Genomic DNA, 26664 nt, shown 5'->3' with positions numbered 1-26664 from the left:
TTGAAAACGTCATCGTTTCCACATAAGTAAGGATCATGTTACAAGGGAATAAAATGCAGCGAAAACTGGCTTAAACCATATGGGATTTATTGTCTAGGTAATGAAAGTCCAAAGGAGGGTAGGGTTCAGGGATGACCCATCCAGTGACTTAATCATCAAAGACCTGTCTATTTCTATTACTCAATTCTGCCAGCTGCACAGATTCATCTTAGGGCTGAATCCTCTGGGACTTTCCCATTCATATCTATTATCAGAGAGAAGGTCTTATAAAAGACTCCAGAAGTCTCTCTTCATGACTTTTTTTTAAGTTTATTTATTTATTTTGAGAGAGAGAGCCAAGTGGGGGGAGGAGCAGAAAGAGAGAATGAGAGAGAGAATCCCAAGCCGGCTCCATGCTGTCATCACAGAGCCCAACGTGGGGCTTGATCCTATGAACCATGAGATCATGACTTGAGTTGAAATCCAGAGTTGGCTGCTCAACCGAGCCACCGAGGTGCCCCTCTTTGTGATTTCTTGACCTGAAATGTGTTACATGCTCATCCCTTAACCTGTAATGGGGCCAAGGAAGGGGTATTCATGGATTAGTTTAGGTCTAAGCTTCCCACCCAAATCCAAGAGCCAGGGTTGAATTCAGCTTCTAGCAACATTCGTGAGATGATCCACAGAGGTGTGATATCTCAAATAAAATCATGGTATTAACCAAGAGAAGATCTTAAGGAAGCAGTCACAAAGTCTAGTACAGCATCCAGCATCTGGAAATTTTAACCTATGACTTGGAAACAAATAGGAGGAAAGATTTTTAAAAATAATTTTATTATTTTTATATTGTATTATTATTATAGCATTAATTGAACTCCATGGGAATGAAGAGAAATAAAATCCACCTATTACACTATTCATTCATTGAAAAGTCCATTTTTCCTTCAAGTTTTTACATACCTAGTATTTTTGTAAAGTATTTAATTGTCATGATGACAAAGAAACAATTTTGCATTCTATGTTTATTACCATTTCAATGGCTTTGTAACACTCCATCAAGTGACTCGATCATATCATAGTTTACTTCAATATTGCCTCTTTGTACGATATTTAAGTTGTTTACAATCTTTTGATACTATAAATAACCCAGGTAACATTTTTCTACATGTGAGTTTTTCCTTCTTTGGGCTCACCTATGTCAAAGTATGACTCTTCATACAGATTTATATACAATTATCTGTTATTGTTTATACTATAATGAAGGACTTTGGAGCTTCTTTTAAGATGGTGATGTTTTGAGTTTACTAATAGCTTTTTGCAATTCACCTCCTAACTCAGATATTGGACTCTTTAAATAGAGTTTTCTTATAAGGGCACCTTATAAACTTGCAAAATACTAAACATTTGGCTTGATTTTTGGAAGGAGAGTTAGAGTCCCTAATCAGAAGGATTTGAGTGGTAGAGGATATATTAGTGTAATGTAGAGTGATGGCTAAATTCATGGTCTTTGGAGTAATGCAGACCTGGTTTTGAATAGAAGTTCTACTCACTTGCTGTATGATCTTTGGACAAGTTATTTAACAGCATAAAATGCAGGTGGTAGTTCCTACTTTCTGAGGTTTTTTTAGGCTTATGGGAGACAATGTGTGCAAAGCCCAGTGCATAATGTGTCAGTAATGGAGGTTATTATTATTTAGCAACTGTGAATTTGATCTGAGGCCAAGGTTAAAAGGCATGATATAGTGTATGCAAGAGAACTTAGTTCTGTCCAAGAGGGGAAAAAAAATCAGATACTCTGTGCTGGATGGTGAGCCACCACCTGGTCTCTGAATCTTCTTCATAGTATTCTCAAGCAGTCATTGTCCAGTGTCTGAAAATGTCCTGAAGTGAGGCCCTTACTCTATCAAAAAGGAAGTAACATACTGACATATGGACATTCAATATACTTACTCGAATTCTGTCTGATTCCTTCCAGCTCCGACCCATTCCCTTGTCTAGTGTTGCCTTTTGAAACAAACAGAGCAATTCCACTCCTTCACTGGATCTTAAAGGAAGGAACCAGGAAGGCTGCTTGCAGGAGCACACACCATGTGATCCTCAGCAGGCAGTCCTCACGGACACTGCTGGAGATGAAATGGGTGTGGGTGAAATGATCCATTTCATAATTTGAAAGCACTAGTAGCTAGGATGTTCTGCCTTTTATGGAGCTTACATTTTCCCTCCTGTTACTTCTACGCCTTGAATATAGATGGGTCCTAGGAGCAGAAAAGAATTAGTTTACTAGGGAAGCAGATAGATTTGCATTTGAATCCTGGCTCCATGGGCAAGTTATTTCAGCTATCTGACACTGGAAAATGGGGATAATAATAGCACCAAATACGTAGTGCTATTGTGGCATTAAATGCAATAGGTGTGTCAAAACTTAGCATAGGGCATATAATAGATGTTTTCAGGTAGTAAATAGCTGGTCTTTTATTTCTCCTGATATGGAGAAGGGTGGTGGTAAAATGGATATGCTGAGTCCCTGTCAGATTCAGAAATCTCTGAACCAGGTGTTCCACTTAGGTAAGCTGGTTCTTTAAAGGAAAGTCAAATGATTTACCTCAATGGTAATTAATGGGGTCAAGTGGGGGAAAGGAGACACAGGAAAGATCAACAAGTTGTTTTCAACCTTTTTCTCCTACAACATGCTGGAGGGATATGGTCCCCTCCAGTAACTGCCAGTGGCTCCCTAGGGCAATGGATTCAGTGATTTTCCCTTGGTGGTGAAAAGAGGCTATTCTAAGAGGGCTGTGTAGTTTGTCAAAGCTTTCATATCCCAAAGGGGTTCTGAGAGTCCTTTGGGAAAGATGTTATTTCTTCTTCCCCACTCCCAGTCTTTTTTTTTTTTAATGTTTATTTATTTATTTTGAGAGAGAGAGAGAGCACAAGCAGAGGAGGGACAGAGAGAGAGACACACACACAGAATCCGAAGCAGCCTCCAGGCTCTAAGCTATCAACTCAAACCCATGAACCATGAGATCATGACCTGAGCTGAAAGTTGGGTGCTTAACTAACTGAGCCACTCAGGTGCCCTGTACTTCCAGTCTTGAGAATCACAGAAACAGATGCCTTCTTGACGACGCTATCAAAGACAAATGGGATTATATAGCAAAAGGTCATGGCAGTGATTCTAGTGCAGTCCCAGAACCAGTAGCATCAGCAATACATGGGAATGTATTGGAAATGAAAATTATTGAGCCCTGGGGCACCTGTGTGGCTCAGTCAGTTAAACATCTGATTCTTGATTTAGGCTCAGGTCATGATCTTACAGATGGCAAGATCAAGCCCCGTGTCAGGCTCCGCACTGTTAGCACAGAGCCTGCTTTGGATTCTCTCTCTTTCTCTCTGCCCCTTTCTTGCTCACACAAACACACACACTCTTTCTCAAAATAAATAAATAAAAATTAAAAAAATAAAACTATCATGCCCCATATAGACCTACATCAATCTCTGTTTTAATAAGCCTTCTAAGTAATTCTGATGCATGCTGCAGTTTCCATATCATATTATGAGACATAGGAGCTGAAATCATCACTCAATCTAGCAATCCTGGACTTCTCCTGCCCTGCTTTTGGGTTTAGATTGCCGCAACCTCTAAGCCTCATATTCATCTGGTGTTCTGGACAGTTGACATGTTAGGAAAATTGATTTGTTCCACCAACATTTCTACCATCACATTGTGTAAGGGTTGCTGACTTTACTTGCTTCATACATCAGCCAAGGACTGGCTTTGTTTCTCTTACCTGAGACTTTATGAATTTATTCCTCTCTTTGGACTAAATATTCTACCCTCTTTCTGTCTATTAAATAGGAATTATCCTTGACTATTTTATGATATTGCTGGTATGTGTCAAATATGGAGCCATAACACCTTATTTAGTTTGAAAATTATTCATTTATTTCATTCTACTCTACGTGGCAATTTTCCCCCCACTTTTGGTTCAGCCCAACAAACACTTATTGAAAAACTATTAAATACCAGGCACCATGCTAAATGAATGAGTCATAGTCCTTGTCCCCTCAGGAGCATATAGTGGGATGACTAGAACTGGTTGTTAAGCACCCACTGTGTTCAATGCATTCTAAAGACATCATCTTTTATCTTCATAATATTACAAGAAAGACATTGTATTCCCCCATTCAGATAAGGAATCTGAGACTCAGAGCCCAAGTCTATACTGTAAGTGACAGAGCTAGGATTTGAACCTAGGTCAATCTGGCTTCAAAGCTCATGCTTATTCTACAAGTTCATTCTGAGTGCATACATGATCGGGGTAGGTCAGCATACTATTAAAAGATTCTATTCTGATGGAACTGGAGGGTATTATGCTAAGCAAAATCACTCAGTCACAGAAAGACAAATATCATATGACTTCACTCATATGAGGACTTTAATATACAAAACAGATAAACATAGGGGAAGGGAAGCAAAAATAATATAAAAACAGGGAGGGGGACAAAATATAAGAGACTCTTAAATATGGAGAACAGAGGGTTGCTGGAGGGGTTGTGGAAGGGGGGGATGGGCTAAATGGGTAAGGGGCATTAAGGAATTTGCTCCTGAAATCATTGTTGCACTATATGCTAACTAACTTGGATGTAAATTAAAAAATTAAATTAAAAAAAAAAAAAGAAAAAAGATTCTATTCTGTATAATTCAATTTTAAATGTTAAAGATGTACTAAAGAAAGTTCATTCTGGGACATCTTTCTCAATAGAAGTTTTTAAGGATAGAAACCAATGACCATGTGTTTCACACATGTTGGACTTTCAGTAATGTTTGTTTAATGAATATAAAATGTGTCTTTAGAATAATCAGGTTGATAGACTGATAATATGTTCTACCAAGTATCGATTTGGGCTTTCAAAATAGTAAGCTGAATTTCATAGAGGTGGGTGGGTAAACACCCCTTATCTCCTGAGACAAAGTACAAAATTTGCTGAAGTAAGAATTAACAAGGGAGAGAAGGTATTTGGGTGGGGAGAAGGTAGTGAATAGGCAGCAAACAAGGCTTAAACCTTAATTTAGAAGATTTTTATTATGTATTTACTTATTTTATAAATATTTATTTACTGAGAGAGAGAGCGAGTGTGTGTGTGTGTGTGTGTGTGTGTGTGTGTGTGTGTTTAAGAGAGAGAGAGAGAGAGAAGGGGAGAGGCAGAGAGAGAGGGAGAGAGAATCCCAAGCAAACTCCATGCTGAGCGTGGGCAAGGTCATGACCTGAGCAGAAATCAAGAGTCAGATGCTCAACCACCCAGGTGCCCCCAAGAGGTTTTTTAACAACTTCTACTTGGTCTTTTTGTTTGCATGTACTTCAATTAAAAAGTTACAAAGAATACTGCTTCTGAGTATCGGTGGGCATTTGACCAGGTAAAACCATTTTTCTCAAAATACATAGTCTTTACTATCTTGGATAATAATCAGAAATGCTACATCTCCATATGGGGTTGACAACCAGTTCAGAGCAATGTTAATTCTGAGTAGTAATTCTGAGTAAGATTGGAGAATTGGAGAGAAAAAGATACAGCAAGAGCACCACCTAGTGGCCATCTAGAAGTTATATCAATTTAATCAGCCTATGGCATTAGGAAAAGTTCAGCTTACTGATCATTCTTACTCTGTGGTTGGGTTCTCAGCAGACAGAAGCTTCACTTCCAACCCATTTTCCAAGTCCTAAAAAGCTGAGTATGAGTTCTCCAGATACTAAGGGAAGATGATCACAGATTTGAATTAGGAGTCAAGTTGTTTCTTGGACTTAAAAAGAGCAGAATGAGGGAATGTGAAGCCATAATGCTTCCTTCTTTGCAGATTTCTCCCCCGGAAAGGTGTGATGTTGCTTGTGCCTATTCTAGGATCGCTCACCAGTCCCTCTTTCCTACAAGACTATGGATGAGCTCCAGGGGTGGTAGGAGCAAGTACGGCCCAAAATTTGAAAAAGAAAATTCTTTTTTTTTTTTTTTTTTTTTTTTTTTAACGTTTATTTTATTTTTGGGACAGAGAGAGACAGAGCATGAACAGGGGAGGGGCAGAGAGAGAGAGAGGGAGACACAGAATCGGAAACAGGCTCCAGGCTCTGAGCCATCAACCCAGAGCCCGACGCGGGGCTCGAACTCACGGACCGCGAGATCGTGACCTGGCTGAAGTCGGACGCTCAACCGACTGCGCCACCCAGGCGCCCCTGAAAAAGAAAATTCTTAAAGAGAATTGCCCATAAGAGACTGAAAAATCCTACTTTAATTTTTTGATGAAATTACAGACTTACAGAAAAGCTGCAAGAATAATACAAAGAATTCTTATATATACATTTCACCCATATTTCCCAAGTGTGTACATTTTACCATGCTTGCATTTCCTTATTGTTCTCTCTCCCAATCTCTCTCTCTTTCTCTAGACACACACCCCCCCCACACACACACACACTATTTGAGAATAAATTGCAGACATAATGCCCTGTTGCTCCTAAATACTTTAATATGTAATTCTAAAAACAAGGACATTATCTTATGAAAGAAAATTATCATTGATTCAGTACTATCATCTAATGAACAGACCTTATTACAATCTCACCAATTGTTTCACTAATAGCCTTTATAGTACAAGAAAATAAATTATTGTCCAGGATTTAATCCTCGCTAAATGCACATGTTACATTTAGTTTTTATGTTTCTTTATTCTTTTTTTTTTAATATGGAACAACTCTTTAGTTTTTCTTTATCCTGCATGACTTGGCTAAAAAATTAAGTAACAATAAAGTATAATACTAACAAATTAAAAACTATAAAAACAAGAACCCATAAGTTCATGCTGATATATATAAATGAATTAATAAATGAGGAAGAAAGGTAAGTTCTTCCTAGAGAGAATGCTAACTAACAAACGCAGAAGGAATGATGGAATGAGAAAATCAAATCTTGACAACCTTAGTAGTAATAATCAGGCAAAAGTCATTAAAGGATATTAAAACTAGTAGGTGAAAGATTGATGAGTAAAAGGATATTTACATAGTTTCAAAGTGTTTCCCCACAAAACACATATTAATTACAAAGAGAAAAATAATTTTACATTGAAGATAGCTGGAAGATACTGCCTTAACAAGGAATGAAAGTTAGCATCACCAGTAATGATACAATTAGACAATATATGCCTCCTGATAGGAAACTCTGAGAAGAACACACATATCTTCTTTGGTATGCTTTGCCCAATGTATAACCTGAATTTTTAATTTTTTTTTAACGCTTATTTATTTTTGAGACAGAGAGAGAGACAGAGCATGAACAGGGGATGAGCAGAGAGAGAAGGAGACACAGAATCTGAAACAGGCTCCAGGCTCTGAGCTGTCAGCACAGAGCCCGACGCAGGGCTCGAACTCACGGACCGTGAGATCATGACCTGAGCCGAAGTCAGACGCTTAACCGACCAAGCCACCCAGGCACCCCATAACCTGAATTTTTAAATACAAGAAAACATCAGGCAAATCTAGACTGAGGGACAATCTACAAAATAAATAGCTTATACTTGTCAAATTTTATCTTTTAGCTAGAAAACTTATAGCTTCCCTTGAGATCCCTACTTTAGACTGGGTGTATGGGTTAGGGTGGTTGAGGGAGATTCAGTTTCAAGGCAAAAGCCTGGTCTTTTTCTGATGGGGATGCTCTGAGTCCCTCCCTCATGAGATAACTGTGCCCCCTCAAGATGCCCTGGGGCCAGAGGTGCCATGCCTACCTCCCACTCCCATGGCTGTGGAGTCACTGACTCCAAGGTCCAGGACACCAATCTCCACGTAAGGTGATTGGCCAGCCTTGGACTACTCTAGAATTAAAAGGTACTTTTCCAAAGGCATAAATATAGGACAAAGGAAAAGAAGCACTGCCTGATGCAGAAGGTGGAAATATCTTGGCTCTGGGGAATAAGAACTAGGAAGTTAGCTGGTTTGGGAAGAAAAAAGTGGATTTTCAGAATGACAATCTAAAAAACTATTTCTGAGTGGAGTTCAGTCTTTCTAAGGTAAGTTGGGAGGAGAGGAAGAGACCTTATAGTCATAACTCTTCCCTAATAAATTCCCTGGTTTCCCCAATGCCACTATTGCCATGGGATCCCATCTAGATAGCACCTCTGTCCCCAGGGCAATGGGCTTTCCTATCTTCTCTGGGGAATGGATATGGGAACAGTGAGCAGGACACAGCTTCTTGGGTTGGTTTCTAGTGACCTACGGAATGACAAGCTCCAGTGCCTATTATTACACCAAAGTGATGTCTGAGCTCTTCTTACATACCCCGTCAGACACCGGAGTCTCCTTCCAGGCCATCAGCAGCATGGCGGACTTCTGGGATGTGAGTATGAGATACCCTCTACCTCTCCTTTCTCCTTCTCAATGGCCTGAAGCATGAAGCCACAGGCCAGGGTTCAGGGATGTCAGACAGTGGACCAGGCCATATCCAGAGACCAGATTATTCTAGAATCAGGCCAAGTCAAAGGGTCAGGCAAGAATCAATGGGTCAGAGTAGAGTTTAGGTAGAGATAGATGAGAAATTGGGATGATGACCAGAGAGTCAAGCTATACGAGTTAGTTAAACTAGTATTGGGAGTTAGAGGTAAGGCTGAACTTCAAAATGGATCTCAAACAAAAAGTAGGGCCATGTCAGGTCAAGAAGTGGTCAAAGTTCATGGGTCAGCTGAGGGATCCAACAGAAGTAGACTAGAGATAAGCCAGGGGGTCAAGGAGTGATGGCAAAGGTCATTCCAAGAGTAAAGGTCAGGATGAGGTTAGGTTAGGCCCAACCCAGCTTGTGGTCTAGTTTGCCCAGGGCCCACTACTGGACAGTTTGTATTGGACCAAATGGTACAACAACCAGAGCCTGGGCCATGGCTCCCACTCCTTCATCTACTATGAGAACCTGCTGCTGGGGGTTCCAAGGCTACGGCAGCTGAGGGTCCGCAATGACTCCTGCGTGGTGCATGAAGACTTCCGTGAGGACATTTTGAGCTGCTACGATGTCTACTCTCCAGACAAAGAAGAGCAGCTCCCCTTTGGGCCTCTCAATGGCACAGCGTGAGTGAATCCCCCCACCAATGTTGCTAGGCTTGCTTCTCTGAGCCTGACACCATCCCAAGGGTTGGGAACGATTTCCACTTAGTCTTAAAGAGCCTTGGGAGGATCTGGGGGAGGGACAGGGGGAGCATCTCTCTGAGTCCCATCTGTGACTGTTAGGAGATCTTGGTTTGGGTCACTCAGGAACAGAGAAGATACATTAGCAAACAAGACCATAGCCTCTGGACTTGTTTCCACACACAGGTCACGGTCACATTTGCACTACCCTGGGGACAGTCCTGGCAGAGAAAGCATTCTTTCTTGTCCAGGTGTTCTTATGGGCATGGAGAATACATGAAGCACTGGTGCTGCCACACAAGTCATAATTGGAAGAGTCTGACCCTTAGAAGTGTAGGGGAAGAAACAAGGGGTTAAGGGTCAATGGAGAATTAGGAAAGAAAGGGGAAAAGGATGGACAGGATGTGAAGGGGAAGGAAGGAAGGGCACAGGGAGGAAAGTTTGTGGATGGAACAGAGAATCATGAGGCGAAGCAGCCAGGTGCACAACCACAAGAGCAGAAAGGGTCTTTTCTGTATTATATGAGCCAGGTGTTTCCCTAGTGGGGACTCCTCAGTCTGAGATCAAAAGTGGGGCATGGGTTTGTCATCCATAGTTTTGGGTGACATCATGAGAAATCAGGACATTTATATTTGAGTTTTAGTTTGGCCACTAACTAGCTGGATTATCTTAGATATTTCTGAGTCTTAGGTTCCTCGTCTTCAAAATGTGGATAATATTTACCCTTTATTCTGAAATAGTTGTTAGTATCAAACAAGATGATACGTGTGGAATATATATTATACATGATATGTATATATAATATATATGAAACTGTAATGCCCAGACAATCATCAAGTGTTGCCATTGCCTCAGGAGATCAGCTTTTGGACTGGCTCAGACCTCTCTGCTCAGATGGCTTCTTCTGTGACAGGTGGACATACCACTCGCAGGATGAGCTGGGGGGCTCCTCTCACTGGGGCCGGCTGACAAGCTACAGTGGAGGTGGCTACTATCTGGACCTTCCAGGGTCCCGACAGGCCAGTGCAGAGGCACTCCAGGACCTTCAGGAGGGCCTGTGGCTAGACAGGGGCACTCGGGTGGTCTTCATTGACTTCTCAGTCTACAATGCCAACATCAACCTTTTCTGTGTTCTGAGGTGGGTCTCCTTTCCCTGTCTTACCTCCATCCATGGTTCCTGGTTCCCTTCTCTGCTTGAGACCTTTCCTTAAATGTATACCCTGTGGTGGGCGTGGAGGAGAGGGGATTGGAGGAACTATCCTAGCCCAGGCCTCACCAGGTATCTCCCCTTCCTCCCACAGACTGGTGGTGGAGTTTCCAGCTACAGGAGGTGCCATCCCATCTTGGCAAATCCGCACAGTTAAGCTGATCCGCTATGTCAGTAACTGGGACTTCTTTATCATTGTCTGTGAAATCATCTTCTGCATCTTCATCTTCTACTATGTGGTAGAGGAGATACTGGAGCTCCACATCCACCAGTTTCGTTACCTCAGAAGCATCTGGAACATTCTGGACCTGGTGGTCATCTTGGTGAGGGACAGATATCTTATACTTGGGATATATTAGGAGGAGGAAGGGGATCTACCCTGATAGGGGCTCCAAGTTCTTCCTTTTGGAGTCTCGAGTCCTCCTTATGATTTCCAGTCAAATCACTGTGTAACAGCTTCCAGAGCCAGAGGCTGATGTTCCCCTGGCTCAGCCCCTGGGAAAACCCTGTCTCCCATAAGCCCTCCCACTCTGACCTGTGAGAGGTTCACTTGATATTCTTTTCCTCTTCTGTCTTTTGCCTTTATTATCTGTCCCTTTGAAACTCCTACCTTTTCTCTTCTCTTCTATTAAAATAGCCTGCCTCTTCATCTTCATCTTCTTCCTATTAACAGGACACAATTCCTTGACCAAGACTAGGAAGTTATGGGAGAAATAAAATTACTTGGCTCCAATTCTCCATGGTCCTTTAAAACCTACCTATTTACCATTGGTCCCAAAGCCTTGTTTCAGGATTTAAGATACTCCCCAATCATCCTATTCACTTCCATTTGAAGCTTAGATAGTCAACAGCTCAGAAGAGAAGGATTTTTTTCCCACCTGACTTACCTACCCCAGCTCTCCCCTAGGACCTTATCATTGAACTTCCCTTGAGAGCCTGACTTCTCTGACACCTCTGACCCCTGTGATGACAGCTCTCTATTGTGGCTGTGGGCTTCCACATATTCCGAACCCTTGAGGTGAACCGGCTGATGGGGAAGCTCCTGCAGCAGCCAAACACGTATGCTGACTTCGAGTTCCTCGCCTTCTGGCAGACACAGTACAACAACATGAATGCTGTGAACCTTTTCTTTGCCTGGATCAAGGTACCTTGGGACCCCTCATCCCCAACACCTCAAAGCACTCATTCTCCCTTGTTTAGCACTTGTGTCGTTTTCCTTGTCTGGTTTGACAGCTCCGGTGGCCTCCATAAGTCCCTGGAGTACACTATTCAAAGATTTTCTCTTTTCTTCCTTTACTGTTTGATTCCACATGGCCTTTGCAGATATTCAAGTACATCAGCTTCAACAAAACCATGACTCAGCTCTCCTCCACGCTGGCCCGCTGTGCCAAGGACATCCTGGGTTTTGCTGTCATGTTCTTCATTGTTTTCTTCGCCTATGCCCAACTCGGCTACCTGCTTTTTGGGACCCAAGTGGAAAACTTCAGCACTTTCATCAAGTGCATGTGTGTGTCCTGCCCTCTTCACTCCCTCCTGGACCCTCTCCCTCCCTCTCTGTGGGTGTGTGTATCCTTGGGGAAGCTAAGTGCATGTGTACAGGTGTGTCTGTGCTTAAAACATCTGTGTGAGAATCTCTGGTGGATGGGTTCAAGTATCTACGCACCTCACTATGTCTCTATCAGGTTGGGCTGGAGGTACAAGAGAGGTCTGTCTGCGTTCACTGAAGAATGGTAGTTAGGAAAGTGGTTTGGGGGTATGAATAGGTGACAGGGTTATGGTTAGGCCCTAGGTGAAGCGCAGACCCTGGTCTCTCAGTTTCACTCAGTTCCGGATCATCCTTGGGGACTTTGACTACAACGCTATTGACAATGCCAACCGCATCCTGGGACCTGCCTACTTTGTCACCTATGTCTTCTTTGTCTTCTTTGTGCTCCTGGTGAGAGTCCCTCTGGAAGGTGGGAATTGGGAGCCTAAGGGGTGGAGACATAAAGAACCTACAGCATGAGGTTTTGATCCCCCCATATTCTGTACTCAGTGTTAAAATGGGTATCTCAAATCAGGGATGGACAGTGAAGTGCTGGGGGGGGGGGGCTTCTGGATCACCCGAGAATTGGCTAATGTGCTCAGCATGGCCAGCACAATCAGGCAGTTTGCAGAGTATAAGAGAATCTTCAGGCTCTCTCAGTAAAACCAAACCCCTATTCTCTAAGAATGGAAAGGGAGAGAAAAGTGCCCCATGAAGAGAAGTAGTTGAACCTGAAATCTTCTACATCTATTCTCCCCTTCCTCTAGGAATTTCTGGCTATTTCTATTACCATTGCTTTATATTCTCTTTCTCTCTGCCAACTATGAAAGATCTGGGATTAATTTTTATTGACAAGGCCAGCAAGTTTCTTTATTTGATCATGGTTAGGGATAGATGGGTTGGACTGGGGTTAGATGGTAAAGACAACAAAACTGTACTCTCAGTGATTGGCAGGCCCTTATATGGAAGCAAACTCTGGCATATGATGGGCTATCTTTGCAGTCAGGTTACTACAGAAACTGAGTGAAGATAGCAGGTGGGTGAGGAAGCTTGATCCATCCCTAACAGGATTGTGCTAAATGGGGGTCTTTGGAACCATGAGATGCTGGGGTTATTGGCCTGCAGAGCTGAGATTGAAAGCATTGGCCCTTTTAGAACATATGTCTGGGACTTTAATAGGGTTAGTGGGCTCAATGCTGTTAGTGAGTCTGGGGGTGAGGACTCAAGTCCCCACTTTATCTTCAGAACATGTTCCTGGCCATCATCAATGATACATATTCAGAGGTCAAGGAAGAGTTAGCTGGACAGAAGGATGAGCTGCAACTTTCTGACCTCCTGAAACAGGTAACCACTCATTCTCTTTGAGTGATACGTCTGTGTCAGGGCCCAAGTCCAAGGCTCTGTGTCCTGGTCTGTTCCTGACTGGTGTAGGGCCCTGTGCCCTTGTGTGCCTTTGACCTATCCCTGGAAGCCTGGCATCCAGTGGGTGGGGGAGGGGGCAAGGAATGATGAGAAGGCTGTAGGAACCATACCTGTTTCTTTTCTCCTTCCAGGGCTATAACAAGACCCTACTGAGGCTGCGTTTGAGAAAGGAGCGAGTTTCAGATGTACAGAAGGTCCTGCAGGGTGAAGAGCAGGAGATCCAATTTGAGGATTTCACCAACACCTTGAGGGAGTGAGCAACCAGAGATCCAACCTTCTCTGACATTGGTCTATAAGTCCTTGACCCTCAACCATATACCTTTTGCCTAAAAACCTCTGATCTTGGCCTATGGGCCTCTGACTTTGACTTTAAGCTTTTGACTTTGACCTATAGGTCTCTGATTCTGACCTTCAGAATTGTGCTCTTGGTTTAAAGGTCTCCGACCACGTTCTGTAACATTCTGGACCTTGTTGAACAATTATTAGGACTAACGTAATAATATAATCTCCTATTCATTGCATACATTTCTCACTCCCACATAACTCTGTAGTTGGTTCTTTGCTCCACCACAAACACTAGCCTATTCCTTTAGCCTCCTTGCCTCCTAGTTAAACATGTTAACAAACACTGAACAAATACAGTGTGAGCACCAGCTGTGGGCCAGGCCCTGAGCAGGGCACACGATTAAATGAGACAAAGTGTTTGTCCTCCAGGAGCTCATACACATATAAGCAAATAAACTGAATCACAGAACAACTTCAACAACAGAAGTGACAAGAAGAGAGGGAGCACAAACAAAAGAAAGTATTCAATTCTATTTTTGAGTTTAAGGGAAGACCTCCTGGAAGAGGTGGTGTATGAATAGGGTTTTGGAGGATGGATAGCTTACATGTAGACAAGCAGAGGAAGTCCACTCCAAGAAGAGATGAAAGCATATACAAAGGCACAGACGTTTTAAGTTGAGCAACATATACAGGAATAATAAGTTGCTAAGCTATCAAATAAAAGTGGGGCATAGCAAGAAATGAGGCCAGGGGAATGAGCCAGGACCATCCTGGGAAAGGCCTTGGATGCCATCATTCAGTCCAAAGAACAGGGTGCCCAGAAGGGATTTTAAGCAGGGGAGGGGTACAGTTAGACCTGCACTTTAGAAAGATAAATTACTCCAGTTGCATTATACAGGATGGATTTCAGGGGGTAGGGAGTGAAGAAGAAGCCAGCAGGGTGGGGGTGGAGGGACAGATTATTTAGAGGCAAAGAGATTTTGCAATAATTCCTATAGAACATCATGAGGGCCTGAATCTAGTCAGCAGGAGTCAGAGAAGGAAGAAATAGATTAAAGCCATTTCTCAGAAGTAAAATTGCTAGACCTTGGCGATCCTGCCTTTCCCATGTGGTCCCCTTCTTTCCCAGAGAGCAAGAGTTGTAGAGTCTGGAAAAAAGTAGGAAGTCCCTAATTGAGAGATCACGGCCACAAAAGGCCAGAAGTCATTTCATCATACTCTTCTCCTCAGACTGGGGCACGCAGAGCATGAGATCACTGAGCTCACAGCCGCCTTCACCAGGTTTGACCAAGATGGGAATCACATCCTGGACAAGAAAGAACAGGAACAAATGCAACAGGACCTCGAGGAGAAGAGGGTGAGCCCAGCTGGTTGGTGGACAGGCAGCGAAAGAAAAATGTTCATTCTCCCCTCCCTGAGAACATACCGAGAACACAGATCCAAACTGAAAATCCTTTGATAGATGGGCAGGAAAGTACTCTCTAGAATAGTCATTCTCAAACTGCTGCACATTAGCATACACTGGTAAGGTGGGGGTGGGGTGTCAAATAATCCTCATACTCAGGCCACATACCCTAGACAGAATCTCTGGGAGAGTGACGGGCCCGGGCATCAGTGCTTTAAAAAGACTCCCTAGGTGATTCCAATGCACAGCCAAAGTTGAGAACCACTGCTATAAAACACAGTCTTAGAGGGAAAGGATCAATTGCCCAAGAATCTCTGACAACTCCTTCTGAGGACTTGCCATCTCCCTGGGATTTTCAAACTCAGATCCTTAGCTCCCCCAGTTGTGCCTGCTTCGTCCCTATCCGTTGTAGACCAAAAATTCAAGGGCAGGAGAGAAAGTGGCAGGAATCCTGGTACTGTTCTTCCTTTCCCAAATTCAGTTGGATTCTAGGGAGGGTCTCATTAATCAAGGCTTCCAAGAGCTCATGTTTTGTTTCTTTGGGAGGTGATTCTCCAGAGGTTGGTCCAGCTTTGTGTCCAAGCACCACCACACTTATCCTATTGTCTCTAGAGTTTGAGAGGGAAGGGAACTAGCATGAATTGGAGCCCAAGGGACTGGTCCGGAGGTCCTATGAGAGCAGGTGATGAGGAGCTGATGAATTCCCAGAGTAATCTTCTCCTCTCTGACTTCCTGATCAGGTGGCCCTCAACGCTGAGATTGAGAACCTGGGCCGGTCCATTGTGAGTAGCCCACCAGGCGAGTTGTGTCCAGATGCCACCAGAGCAGGTGGCTGGGTTTCAGGAGAAGAATTCTACACGTATGTGCAGCAAGGGCCCCAGGGCAAAGTGTGTTTATAATGTCCTCCTTGACCTTCTTTCCACAACTTTCTAATTCTCTGCCCTAACCCAGGAAGAACTTCTGCCCCACTTTAACTCTCCCTAGAAGGCTGTGCCTTACCTTCCTTACTCTCATCCAGACACAGACCATTGTGTCCCCCCTGCCCCTACAGCCACTTAGCCCCCCAGGCACATATTTCTGCTCCCTCGGTCTCTCTCAAATCCTACACAGACTCACAAGGAGAGTTCTGCATCTGGAGACTGTCCTGGAAGGAGTCATGTCCCAGGTAGATGCTGTGGGCTCAAAACTGAAGATGCTGGAAAGGAAGGGGCAGCTAGCTCTCTCCCCGGGCATGGTAAGTGGCCCTTCACCTGGGTCCCCTCGGCTCCCCCACACTTGAACTCTGCCATCTTTTCCACTCAGTGGGTGGAGGCAAAACATTTTGGAAAGAGCCTGTTTTCAGGCTCCTGGGGCAACATATTCATAGTAGTCACTATATCAGTGGAAGTAAGGAGTGGAGGGAAGGCCTGAAGTTGGTTGCTCTGGCCTAAGGGCTGCCTTAGCCTCCAGGAGATGGTCTGAGGTTGGGGAATCAGATCCAGATTTTGTAGATAAAAGGAAGTGGGATGCAAATTCCTCCTTCATATGACCTGTCCCTTTTTCTTCCAACAGGGGGATCAAGGCGTTTGGGAACACCTGCAGCCAGCCCCAGCAATGACGCCAGCCCCCTGAGGAGTCCAGGGTGGGCAGGAGAGTGGTGGGGCAGGGGTTCTAAAGCATCAGACAGCAGGCTCCTCTCTCACTGCCTCCGCAGAGACCTCCTCAGGACACATCCTCCGTTCCTAGGGCAGCAGTTTCCACCACTGCTCCTGCCGAGTCCACCTTGTGTCTGGCCTTTTGAACCAGTGTTTCTGTGTAGAGCTTGCATCATGCCTAGGCTTGTGACTCAGTGTTTCTGTGTGCAGCCACGTAGCTCTGTGTAGCTCTGTGAAATAACACTTCCCACTGGGCCTCTCACTTCCTGTGCTCCTAGCTCTGCTGTGATGGGAAAAAAAAAAAAGGGCAATAATGAAAGGCAGGTGATGTTCCCTAAGTGCCTGGCACCTGGATAGCCACAATTTGGGGAAAAAATAGAAGGGAGCAGCATTATCTGAATGTCTTCGTATTTGCCAGTGAATCTTATCCTTTGTGCATCTAGAGATCTGAGGCTAGCACCCACAGGATTCTTGTCTTCTCCATAGTTTCCAGGAGAGAGAGAAGGGGAAGCCGTGGAAGAGAGGAGACTTTCTCAGGTATGGAGATTACAATGTTACAGAGGAGTTGGAGTGACCCCTCCTCTCAGGGCAAAGTCCATGAAGGTGCCTGCTCCCAACATTCCACTAAACACTGGGAACTGAGGGGGCTGTAAACCGGGACGAAGATGGAACCTAAGGAGAATCAGACAAAGAAATGACCTCCGGATTCAGAGATCTTTGGACTAAAATGTGGTGGGCTCTGATTCTATTCTTGTAAAGAACAATATGGGTTTCTCTGGTGGCTATCAATAAAAATCCTTAGGAAAATCAGGACTTTGCATTTGCTTCTGGGATTGTAGGGAGAAGAAGAGAGGCTGGAGCTGTGAGCCATTCTTGTACTTGGGCTGGGCTGCCCAAGAAGTCCTGAAATAAGAACTTCTGGCTCATAGCAATAATCTGAAATGGTCGGCACTATGACTGTACTGTTAGAGAGAGTGGAGACAGTGACCTAGGGAAACCTGGTCCTCAGGATGAAGAGTGTAAGGTAGCCCTTACTCTGGCATGAGGGGTAGCTCTGTGTGTGTGTGTGTGTGTGTGTGTGTGTGTGTGTGTGTGTGTGAGAGAGAGAGAGAGAGAGAGAGAGAGAGAGAGAGAGGTGAGAGGGTGCAGATGGAGGATAACCAGGGAAAGGACTAAAAACTTCACCAAGATTTTAAGTGTATAGGTTTGCATCCCAAGACCTGCTATATATCCCTTTCCCCTTGCCCTGTGATCTTTACCTCTTCCTCATTTTGCACCTTGCTCCCCAGTAGCTTTTTCTCATCCATTCCTTTCTCCCACCTGTTTCACCATCCCATCACATACACTCTATACACCTAGGAAACTTGTGAAACAGCTAAATGCGATCAAGATAACCAGAGTGTATCCTCAGCCTTAAAAGAGTTACAAAGCTGTCTTCCAGAAAGGCTGTATCAGCTGAAGATAAGTAGGTTCCAACCTGCTTCCTAAGGAAAAGGGGGCTGGGGCGCCTAAGTGACTCAGTCGGTTAAGTGTCAGACTCTTGGTTTCCGCTGAGGTTGTGACCGCTGGGCTTGTGAGTTCGAGACCCACTTTGGGCTCTGCGATGACAGTGCAGAGCCTGCTTGGATTCTCTCGCTCTTTGCCCCTCCCCCGCTCATTCTCTCTCTCCCTCCCTCTCGCTTTCTCTCAAAATAAATAAATAAACTTTAAAAAAGAAAAGGGGGACAATGAGTTGTTTATCCAAGACATTGAAGGTCGAGTATTTCGAGTATTTCGGTTCCGGGATCAATGAGTGAAGATTTCCTAAAGGTTGGATGAGACTACCTTCAAAAGAATTCCCTGAGGCGTCCTGGGCAGAGCCTGGGTGGGGAGTCTTTGGGGAGGGGTAACTTGTCTCTGTGACTTTGGTCAGCAGGCCACCTGAGCTCAACCAACCCCAGACAGGCCGTTGGTCTTACTAGACTAGTGACAGGGATGAGCGCATTCTCAGTTCCAGGCGTCGCGGCTCTTGGCAACAGGAAGGGCTCACAATAGCTTATCTTAGCTTCAATTTCAGCTTCATGCTTATATCACTCTTGCTGTGCAGCGAGACCCAGTGGAGAGATGGAGAATCCCAGGGCTGCGAACCCGGGAGGCGGGGGGGGGGCAGGGCGGGACCCTCCCGGCGCGCATGCGCAGACATCCACAACCGGAAGTAGCGCGGGGCCAGGCATGGCGGCGGCGACGGCTGCCGAGGATGTCCCGGCGACCCAAAGAGAGGAGCCTGTTCGAGGTACGCAGAGTGGTTGGGGATGAAGTGTCCAGCAGGAGGCCGGGGGCTCGCTTGGCAGGAGCAAGCAGGTCGGAGGGGAGCACCTGACCGGGCGAGTGAGATAGTTTGGCGCGGGATCGGGTGTGAGCCAAGGGCCGGTGGCCAGGGAGCAGAGTTGGCGTGTCAGGTGGGGCAAGGATAAAGTGAGGGACTTGAGATTATGGCACATGGAGAATGGAGCCGACTTGATCGAATGAGGACTAGTGAAGGGGTGTGGGGAGAAGATGCCATCGCTGGATTAGGTCCCGGTGTACGGTGGGACACTTACCCGTTCTCCTTTGATCCAGACGATGCCGCCGTGGAAACAGCTGAGGAAGCAAAGGAGCCGGCTGAAGCTGACATCACGGAGCTCTGCCGGGACATGTTCTCCAAAATGGCAACTTACCTGACTGGGGAACTGACGGGTAAGGCGGGGTGTGGACTGATTCGGGTACTGCTCTATACTACCCTATGGAGCTGCGGTTTGGCTCTGGGAGACCTGTGAGGTGCTTTAGCAGCATCAGTCTGTGGCTCCCTCCCCAACACTCTTCATGCCCTGGAATACGCCTGTTGGAAGTTTGGGATGGTCATGAATGGGAAAGAAAAAGGTCTGTTCCTTCCCTGTAGAAATTCACTGGCTAATTTCAGAAATACATAAAAATGCTTAATACAACTCTGCAAGCCTCCATACGTGTAGACTAACTATGAGAAGACATAAAACGAATTCATCAAGAAGTGCTTCCTTGGGGGAGGTGCATTTTGAGCAGGACTGTGAAGAGAAGGATTGACCAAAAAGGGGGAAACGATTAGCGAGTGAGGTGATATAAGCAGTTTGTTCCCTTAAAACAGATGTATTTATTGGGGCAAAGAGAAATGAAATTGGGGAGTAGGGAGTGAACTGCAGATTTAGGGACCTGCTAGGTTGGTCTGAGGATTTGGTGACCCACCCTTTGGGACGTGATTAATTTTGGGGTTCATTGTGTATTTCCAGGTCAACACATGACGTGTGTGTGAAGAAAGGTCCAAAAAGTGAAGTCTGGTCCTGTGTGGCCTCTCATAAGCATTTCTTATATTGTTTCACTTCCCCAGGCAATTGCTGTGAGCTAAATTTGGGAACCAGAATTAATGAGAAAAGGCTTGATGCAGAATGGGAGGGCTAATGAGGCTCTATCATTCTGATTAGTTACTTAATTATTTCTGAGCAAGAGAAACCAAGTAACAAAATCTAGATTTTTGGCTTCTCTTTAAAAATTCCAAAGATTTTGGCAATACTAACTCCCCCATTGCGATGCTATGATCAACCATAGCTGAGCCGCTGTCTCCTCTGAATGGATTAGGGCTATGCAGTGTGTCCCCACCACTCTGTTTTCTCCCTTTTACTGACACCTGGTCAGTTGCCATTTATTACTGTTCTTATGCTGTTGCTTTTTAGTAGTGGTAGAGAATCAATTTTCTGTACCAATGTTTCTATCAAGTCGGTAAAGTAAATGATAGATAAGAAGTCTGCATGTGCCAAAAAGTAGGAGAGAACATACTTCTTTATGGAAGTGAATAATCTTATGTGTTTAACATACAAACACCTGGCTTGCTTCACTCATTTATATGATCTTGCTGGCTTCTAGGTCTTACAGTGTGTGACCCTGGTTGTAGAGAGACTAATTTGCTAGCAACGAGGGTATGAATACGGAGGATAGAGCTCAGAGACATATGAGCAAGAGTCCAGATGAAAAGAAATGATGATGATCAGTGACAGGGTGATGGTAGAGGGAATGGAAAGGAGAGCATGGGTACAAGAATATCATGGAAGTAGAATTTATAGGACTTGTTGTGTCTATGGAGAGATGGCAGCCTAAGACACGTTTGAGGTTTTAAACTGGTGGTGCCATCATCTAAAATAGGGAAGTGGGAAAGCAGAACCATGTTTAGTGTAAAAATATTTTTGGTTTTGGCTTGGCTGATTTAAGATTTTACCAGGACACTTAGGTGACTTGCACATGTGAGTCCCGAGCTCAGAGAGTGATCAGAGCAGGAGAAACAGATTTGGGAGTCCCCTGCACTGTGGTGTGAGTTGAGGCTCTGCAGGATGAGATTGGCCAGGATGTACTTAGGGGTAGCTAAGGGCCTCAACTACAGCCTTGGAGAATGCCTGTATAGGGCAAATAATTTGTTTCTAACAACAGTACTTAAGGTACCTAGGATTGATAACAAATGATTTTTACTTATAAAATTAATTTTAAGCAGATTGTAATTTCCCTGTGATTGTCATTCTTACTTGTACAAATGCTTTTTTGAGTTTGAAAGGAATCTAGCATCACCCTGAGATTGCCCATAGGAATGTGCCGCCCATGTAAACATCAGTCTTGTGTCACAGCTGAGTAAAAATTGGGAAGTGATAGTTAAGGATGAATGAGAAAGCATCTGGCATAGAAACCTACAAAGAGCAGGTTGAAAGAGATTAGAAAATCAGACTAATATGATGATGTAGCAGACAAGGGAAATGAGCATTTTGTGAAAAGAGGGAGATCACAGGGTCAGGTACTATGAAGAGATTCAGGATGATAATGATTGAGAAGACACTATGGATTTGGTGGTTAAGAAAGCACCAATGACATTGGAGCATGTAATTTCCCTGGATAGTGGGGGCAGAGGCCAGTCTGCAAGGGTTTACATGAGTGAATGGTGAGGAAGAGGAACCAGTGAATATAAGTTACTCTTTAAAAAGGATTAGCGGTGAAGCTCCTTTGCTTTATGAGCAAATGATGTCGGTGCAGCAGAAGAGAGAGTGCTTTTGGGCTGGAAGAAACCTGAATATATTTATAGTTAGAGAGGAAGCTGCCAGAATAGAGGGAGAGTTTGGAAATGTCAGGGGAAGGATATGATGGAAGAGAGACCCTGAAGGGTTAGAAGCAAGAGCATAGGAGAAGTTGTCTTGACAAGAATAGGAGCCCTCATGCCTCTTGGGAAGATATTAGGGTACAGAGAAATTTTGAAGTGAGGCAGAAAGGTTGAGGGAGCTTATGTAAGGGGAATTTTCCACTTTTCAGGAAAATTGAGTAGAAGCCATTTGCTTTAAGTAGGGATGGGGAAGGGAACTGAGGATATAAGAAGAAGACAAATGGTTTGGAAAAGTCAGTACATAAAATGCAGTATAGAATCAAATAGTAATCAATGAGTTTCTAAGAAGTGGTGAGGTCCTAGTTGATTTTATATATATTTATGATGCAGTCCCCGAAATTACATGTTTTCATACCATAGAAATACAAAGACTATGTCACCTCTCTTTTCTTAGGACATGAATTTGTTATTTCCCTTTCTAACAAAGATTCTGAAGTCTCTGGATCTTAACTGGTTTATATAGTTTGCTGAGTATAAATGTCATAAATCAATAGTGGCCTGCACCTTTGACATTCTCTGGGTCCTGCCTTGAACTACCATTTGACCTATAATTCCACATTCCAGTGATGTATGACAAATCTTAAAGGCATCACATCTTCTGTTTATTTTAAAGCCACCAGCGAAGACTATAAGCTCCTGGAAAATATGAATAAACTAACCAGCCTGAAGTATCTTGAAATGAAAGATATTGCTATAAACATTAGTAGAAACTTAAAGGACTTAAACCAGAAGTGTAAGTAATAATATTTATAATTAAACATGTTTGTATTTAATATTCTTTTGTGCTTGGGGTTGCGGAGAAGTGGAGGGAACATGGCACCTGTCCTGAGGGAGCTCATTCTCTAAAAGTGAATTACAAAGTTAAGGTGGATTTCTTCCATTTTGAAGATTAGCATGTTTCAGTATGGTTATTTCTGCTTCGGAATCTTGATTTGGTCAGTTTATTCCTGAAAGGGAGAGGGGAGAAAAACAGTGGCCAGATTCTAGTGCATTTATTTTAACAATGCAATCCATAAAGGACTACTTCTTAAGTGGAAAACCAGAACATCTGTAAATGGAAAATGCTAATTTAGAGACTGGTAGAATATATTTTTCCATTGACTTCTATGTATGTTCCCTATCTCTAGGACACTCTTCCTTGGTATGGGATTACCCAAGAAACTGAATCAGTGGCAGAAAGATTGCTTGTAGAGCAAGGAATTTAAAAAAGAGGGAAATTAGTGGGTGAGAGAGACTTGCTTTGTCCAGGTCACAGTTCTGCCTGATCAGCTAGCTACTGTCTGCTAGTGTTTGTCCTATGAGTGACCAGAAACACGTCACTCCACCTAGTGTGTCCTGGGCAGAGTTGGAGTGACACTAGCATTCTTACTTTGCCTGTCTTTTCTACACTCCTTGTGGAGGCTGTATGAACATGTGGCCTGTCTTTGTTTTCAAAGATGCTGGACTGCAGCCTTATCTGGATCAGATCAATGTAATTGAAGAACAGGTAGCAGCTCTCGAGCAGGCAGCCTACAAGTTGGATGCATATTCAAAAAAACTGGGTAACCATTTTTATTTCTGTTTTGATTTAATAAGAGTAATCCACCCAGCCCCCACCCGCACTCCATATGACCTTAGCTAAATGGTCATTGATGGTGTGCCCATAATGATCTATTTTAATTAATTTATACAATAACCTAGTGAGAGTAATTTTTTATTAGTAGTAGTAATAAAAATACTATTTTCTGAATACTTAATGATATATATCAGGTACTGTTCTTAGTACTGTACATGTATTATTCTTTTTATCTTCCCAATAATCTATGAGATAAGTGCATGATTTTTATCCCCATTCTTTGGAAGAAGAAACTGGTTGAAGGGGTTAAATAAATAACTTGCATAAGGATACCGAGCTAGCATGTGAAAGAGCTACGTTCCAAGCCAGGTCTGTTTGGTTACAGAGCTCAAGCTCTCAAAATTATGGTTCAGCAGGCTGAAGCATCTTTGATAATGTAGATACATATGTCTTAAAAAATGGAAAAATCAGGGGCGTTTGGGTGGCTCTTTCGGTTAAGTGTCCGATTTCAGCTCAGGTAATGATATCCTGGTTTGTGAGTTTGAGCCCTGCGTCGGGCTCTGTGCTGACAGCTCAGAGCCTGGAGCCTGCTTCAGAATCTGTGTCTCCCCCTCTCTCTGCCTCTCCCATGCTCATGCTCTGTCTCTCTGTATCTCTCAATAATAAACATTGTTTTAAAAAATAGAAAAGTCAATCAAGAGTTTACTTTTCCTTTAAGGAGGAAACTGGTACTTGTATTGTTGATGGCTTCCTATCTGGCTCTGGCTCTTACATCCATGATTAAAAACAATGAAGTTGTTTTTATCCTAGGTATAATTTATAGATTATTTTATTTTCATCATTGACAATTATTGACTACTTCAGGAGAGTGGTTTGTAACTGAGATTTGACATGAGTGGTGATTAACAGTTTCACTGTCCACAATTACATTTACTAAATGGTGACTGTGAACCTGCCTGAAGGCATTGTACCAAATGCTTTCAAGGTTTTAAAGAAAAAGGAAAATCTATCACAATAAGAGGCTTATCTGACCGTCTTTTAAATCTCTTTGTCGTTCAAAATTGCTTTCCTATAGTGAGGTGTAGGGATAAGAAAACAAAAGGAGTGGGGCACCTGGGTGGCTCAGTAGGTTAAGCGTTTGACTTCAGCTCAGGTCATGAACTCGCTATTTGTGGGTTCAAGCCCTGCGTTGGCCTCTATGCTGACAGCTCAGAGCCTGGGGCCTGCTTTGGATTCTGTGTCTTCCTGTCTCTCTGTTCCTCCTCTGCTTGCACTGTCTGTCTGTCTGTCTGTCTCTCTCTCTCTCTCAAAAATAAGCAAAGATTAAAAAAAAAAAAAAAAAGAAAAGGAGAAACATACATTGTGTGTCCAGAGAGTCTGGCTCCCAGAGAGCACCTGGAGAGGCACTTTCCTGTGCTTAGTAAGGCTCCCCATGGCTCAAGTGCCAGTAGATCTACTTAATCCTGGTGGAGCCATTGGACCAGGTGCTGTTGACAGGGTTAGAACCTAGTGGACTTGTTCTTAATTCTGTGTGTGTGTGTGTTTGACTCCCTATCTTAAGTTGAGCACATGGTTGATCGATACCCAAATATCTGTCCTTAGCTAATACGATAGTTAACATTTATGGCGTGCCTCCAGTTTGGACCCGGTTTGGACAGATGATGAGATTGAAACCAACAGGGTTTTTTTTGTTTGTTTGTTTTTGTTTGTTTTTGTTTTTTTTTTTATATAATAGATATTTTTTAATGTGCCTGGAAATGCTAAGTAAGAAAGATCTTTGTAAGAGCTGATTTTAAAAGATTTAACTTCCTCTCTCTCTCTCTCCCTGGTAGAAGCCAAGTACAAGAAGCTGGAGAAGCGATGAAAAACTCATTCCTGTGGAACAATGTCTTTTTTTTTAACATGGAGGAATGTTTTATAAGACCTGAATGCTGAGGCTGATGAATTGTCAAAACTCCTCAAAAGGAAACTGTGATAGGTCGTCCCAGAAACGTCCCAACATTGGAGTAAACTGGAGGACTGTGGCTACCCCTGAACTTCTTTGGAGGCAGTATCCCTCAGAAACTCACACTTAAAACTCCTTACCTTTTACTTGAATGTTTCATCATCCACTCAGGACAGAGAGTCTCTCAAAGTTCAGGATAAACCTGGGCTTGCCAGTAGAATCAAATGAGAGGACCTATATTCTCTCATAGTGGTTGATTACTACATTATTTTCTTAATGGTTGGTTTTTGAGTTTCTGTGTCGATGGTTGTTTTTTTCTATTAATGATGCTAATGTATTGCTAATAAGATCCTAAATTAAAAAAGGAAAACAAACTTGTTCTTTATAGATTGTCACCCTGTGAATGTCAGTAATTTACTTTTCCATAACATTGCAAATAACAGAAAATCTTTTTGTTTTATTTTTCTTAATGTTTATTCATTTTTTTTTTTTTTTTAATTTATTTTTGGGACAGAGAGAGACAGAGCACGAACGGGGGAGGGGCAGAGAGAGAGGGAGACACAGAATCGGAAACAGGCTCCAGGCTCCGAGCCATCAGCCCAGAGCCTGACGCGGGGCTCGAACTCACGGACCGCGAGATCGTGACCTGGCTGAAGTCGGACGCTTAACCGACTGCGCCACCCAGGCGCCCCAATGTTTATTCATTTTTGAGAGAGAGACAGAGTGCCAGTGGGGGAGGGGCAGAGAGAGAGAGAGAGGGAGACTCAGAATCTGAAGCAGTCTCCAGGCCCTGAGCCGTCAGCACAGAGCCCGATGCATGAACCATGAGATCATGATCTGAGCCAAAGTCAGACACTCAATTGACTGAGCCACCCAGGTGCCCCATCAAATAGCAGAAAATCTTAAAATAATTTTAGGCTGAGTGTTGTAGACTGAGCAGAAGCTGTGAAGGGAGTATTTTGATATCCTGATGTATATGATGGGTCCTACCTGTCTCTTCTCTGTGTGAGTCAGATGTCTGGAGATAGATAACATCTTGTCATGTGCTCCCTTTGGAAATGTGATGAAGACAAAGAGTGTGTATGTCTGTGTGCACATACACTGTGGTTTTTGAGTTTCTGTGTCGATGATTGTTTTTCTATTAATGATGCTAATGTATTGCTAATAAGATCCTAAATTAAAAAAGGAAAACAAACTTGTTTTGTTTCCAGTACCACAGAGGTACTGGATGGGGAGGTAGGGCTGCCACTCATAAAGGAAAGCATTTGTAAAATATCTTCCTACTTGTGCCTGCAGGGTCAGGGGGGCTCCTAGGGACCTGATCATCTCCCTGGTAGACTAAAGATATAAATGGATGGAGGATACTGACTGAC

At 43.5% G+C, this 26664-nt stretch overlaps 2 protein-coding genes across 2 annotated transcripts in view; both read left to right on the top strand.

The window, feature by feature from the left end:
* PKD2L1 (polycystin 2 like 1, transient receptor potential cation channel) overlaps positions 1–16697 on the top strand; it is a 34955-nt gene extending 18258 nt beyond the window's left edge. Inside the window, 13 exon segments of the mRNA XM_047824680.1 lie at positions 8225–8352; positions 8818–9071; positions 10042–10266; positions 10430–10658; positions 11309–11479; positions 11659–11840; positions 12151–12271; positions 13106–13204; positions 13414–13535; positions 14798–14924; positions 15713–15831; positions 16083–16206; positions 16524–16697. Of these exon segments, the coding sequence (XP_047680636.1) occupies positions 8225–8352; positions 8818–9071; positions 10042–10266; positions 10430–10658; positions 11309–11479; positions 11659–11840; positions 12151–12271; positions 13106–13204; positions 13414–13535; positions 14798–14924; positions 15713–15831; positions 16083–16206; positions 16524–16697 (2075 nt within the window).
* A 2102-nt stretch (positions 16698–18799) lies between these two features.
* On the top strand, positions 18800–25676 carry BLOC1S2 (biogenesis of lysosomal organelles complex 1 subunit 2). The gene is made up of 5 exons (XM_047826324.1): positions 18800–18878; positions 19205–19321; positions 22405–22524; positions 23228–23332; positions 25179–25676. Exons 1-5 carry the CDS (start codon positions 18818–18820, stop codon positions 25208–25210), a joined length of 435 nt encoding a protein of 144 aa, XP_047682280.1. The 5' UTR covers positions 18800–18817; the 3' UTR covers positions 25211–25676.
* Positions 25677–26664: the final 988 nt, after the last annotated feature.

This window comes from Prionailurus viverrinus, chromosome D2, assembly GCF_022837055.1.
Source record: "Prionailurus viverrinus isolate Anna chromosome D2, UM_Priviv_1.0, whole genome shotgun sequence".
In the NCBI taxonomy this organism is placed as follows: Eukaryota; Metazoa; Chordata; class Mammalia; order Carnivora; family Felidae; genus Prionailurus; species Prionailurus viverrinus.
The sequence above is the reverse complement of the archived record's forward strand: the minus strand, read 5'-3'. Positions and strand labels throughout refer to the sequence as shown.

Excerpts from the sequence above, each read along its gene's own strand:
- BLOC1S2 (XM_047826324.1), top strand. The coding sequence starts at position 18,818 with ATGGCGGCGGCGACGGCTGCCGAGGATGTCCCGGCGACCCAAAGAGAG. Across the intron at positions 22,525-23,227 it reads AAAGGACTTAAACCAGAAGT|ATGCTGGACTGCAGCCTTAT; the intron begins GTAAGTAATAAT and ends TTGTTTTCAAAG. Across the intron at positions 23,333-25,178 it reads TGCATATTCAAAAAAACTGG|AAGCCAAGTACAAGAAGCTG; the intron begins GTAACCATTTTT and ends TCTCCCTGGTAG.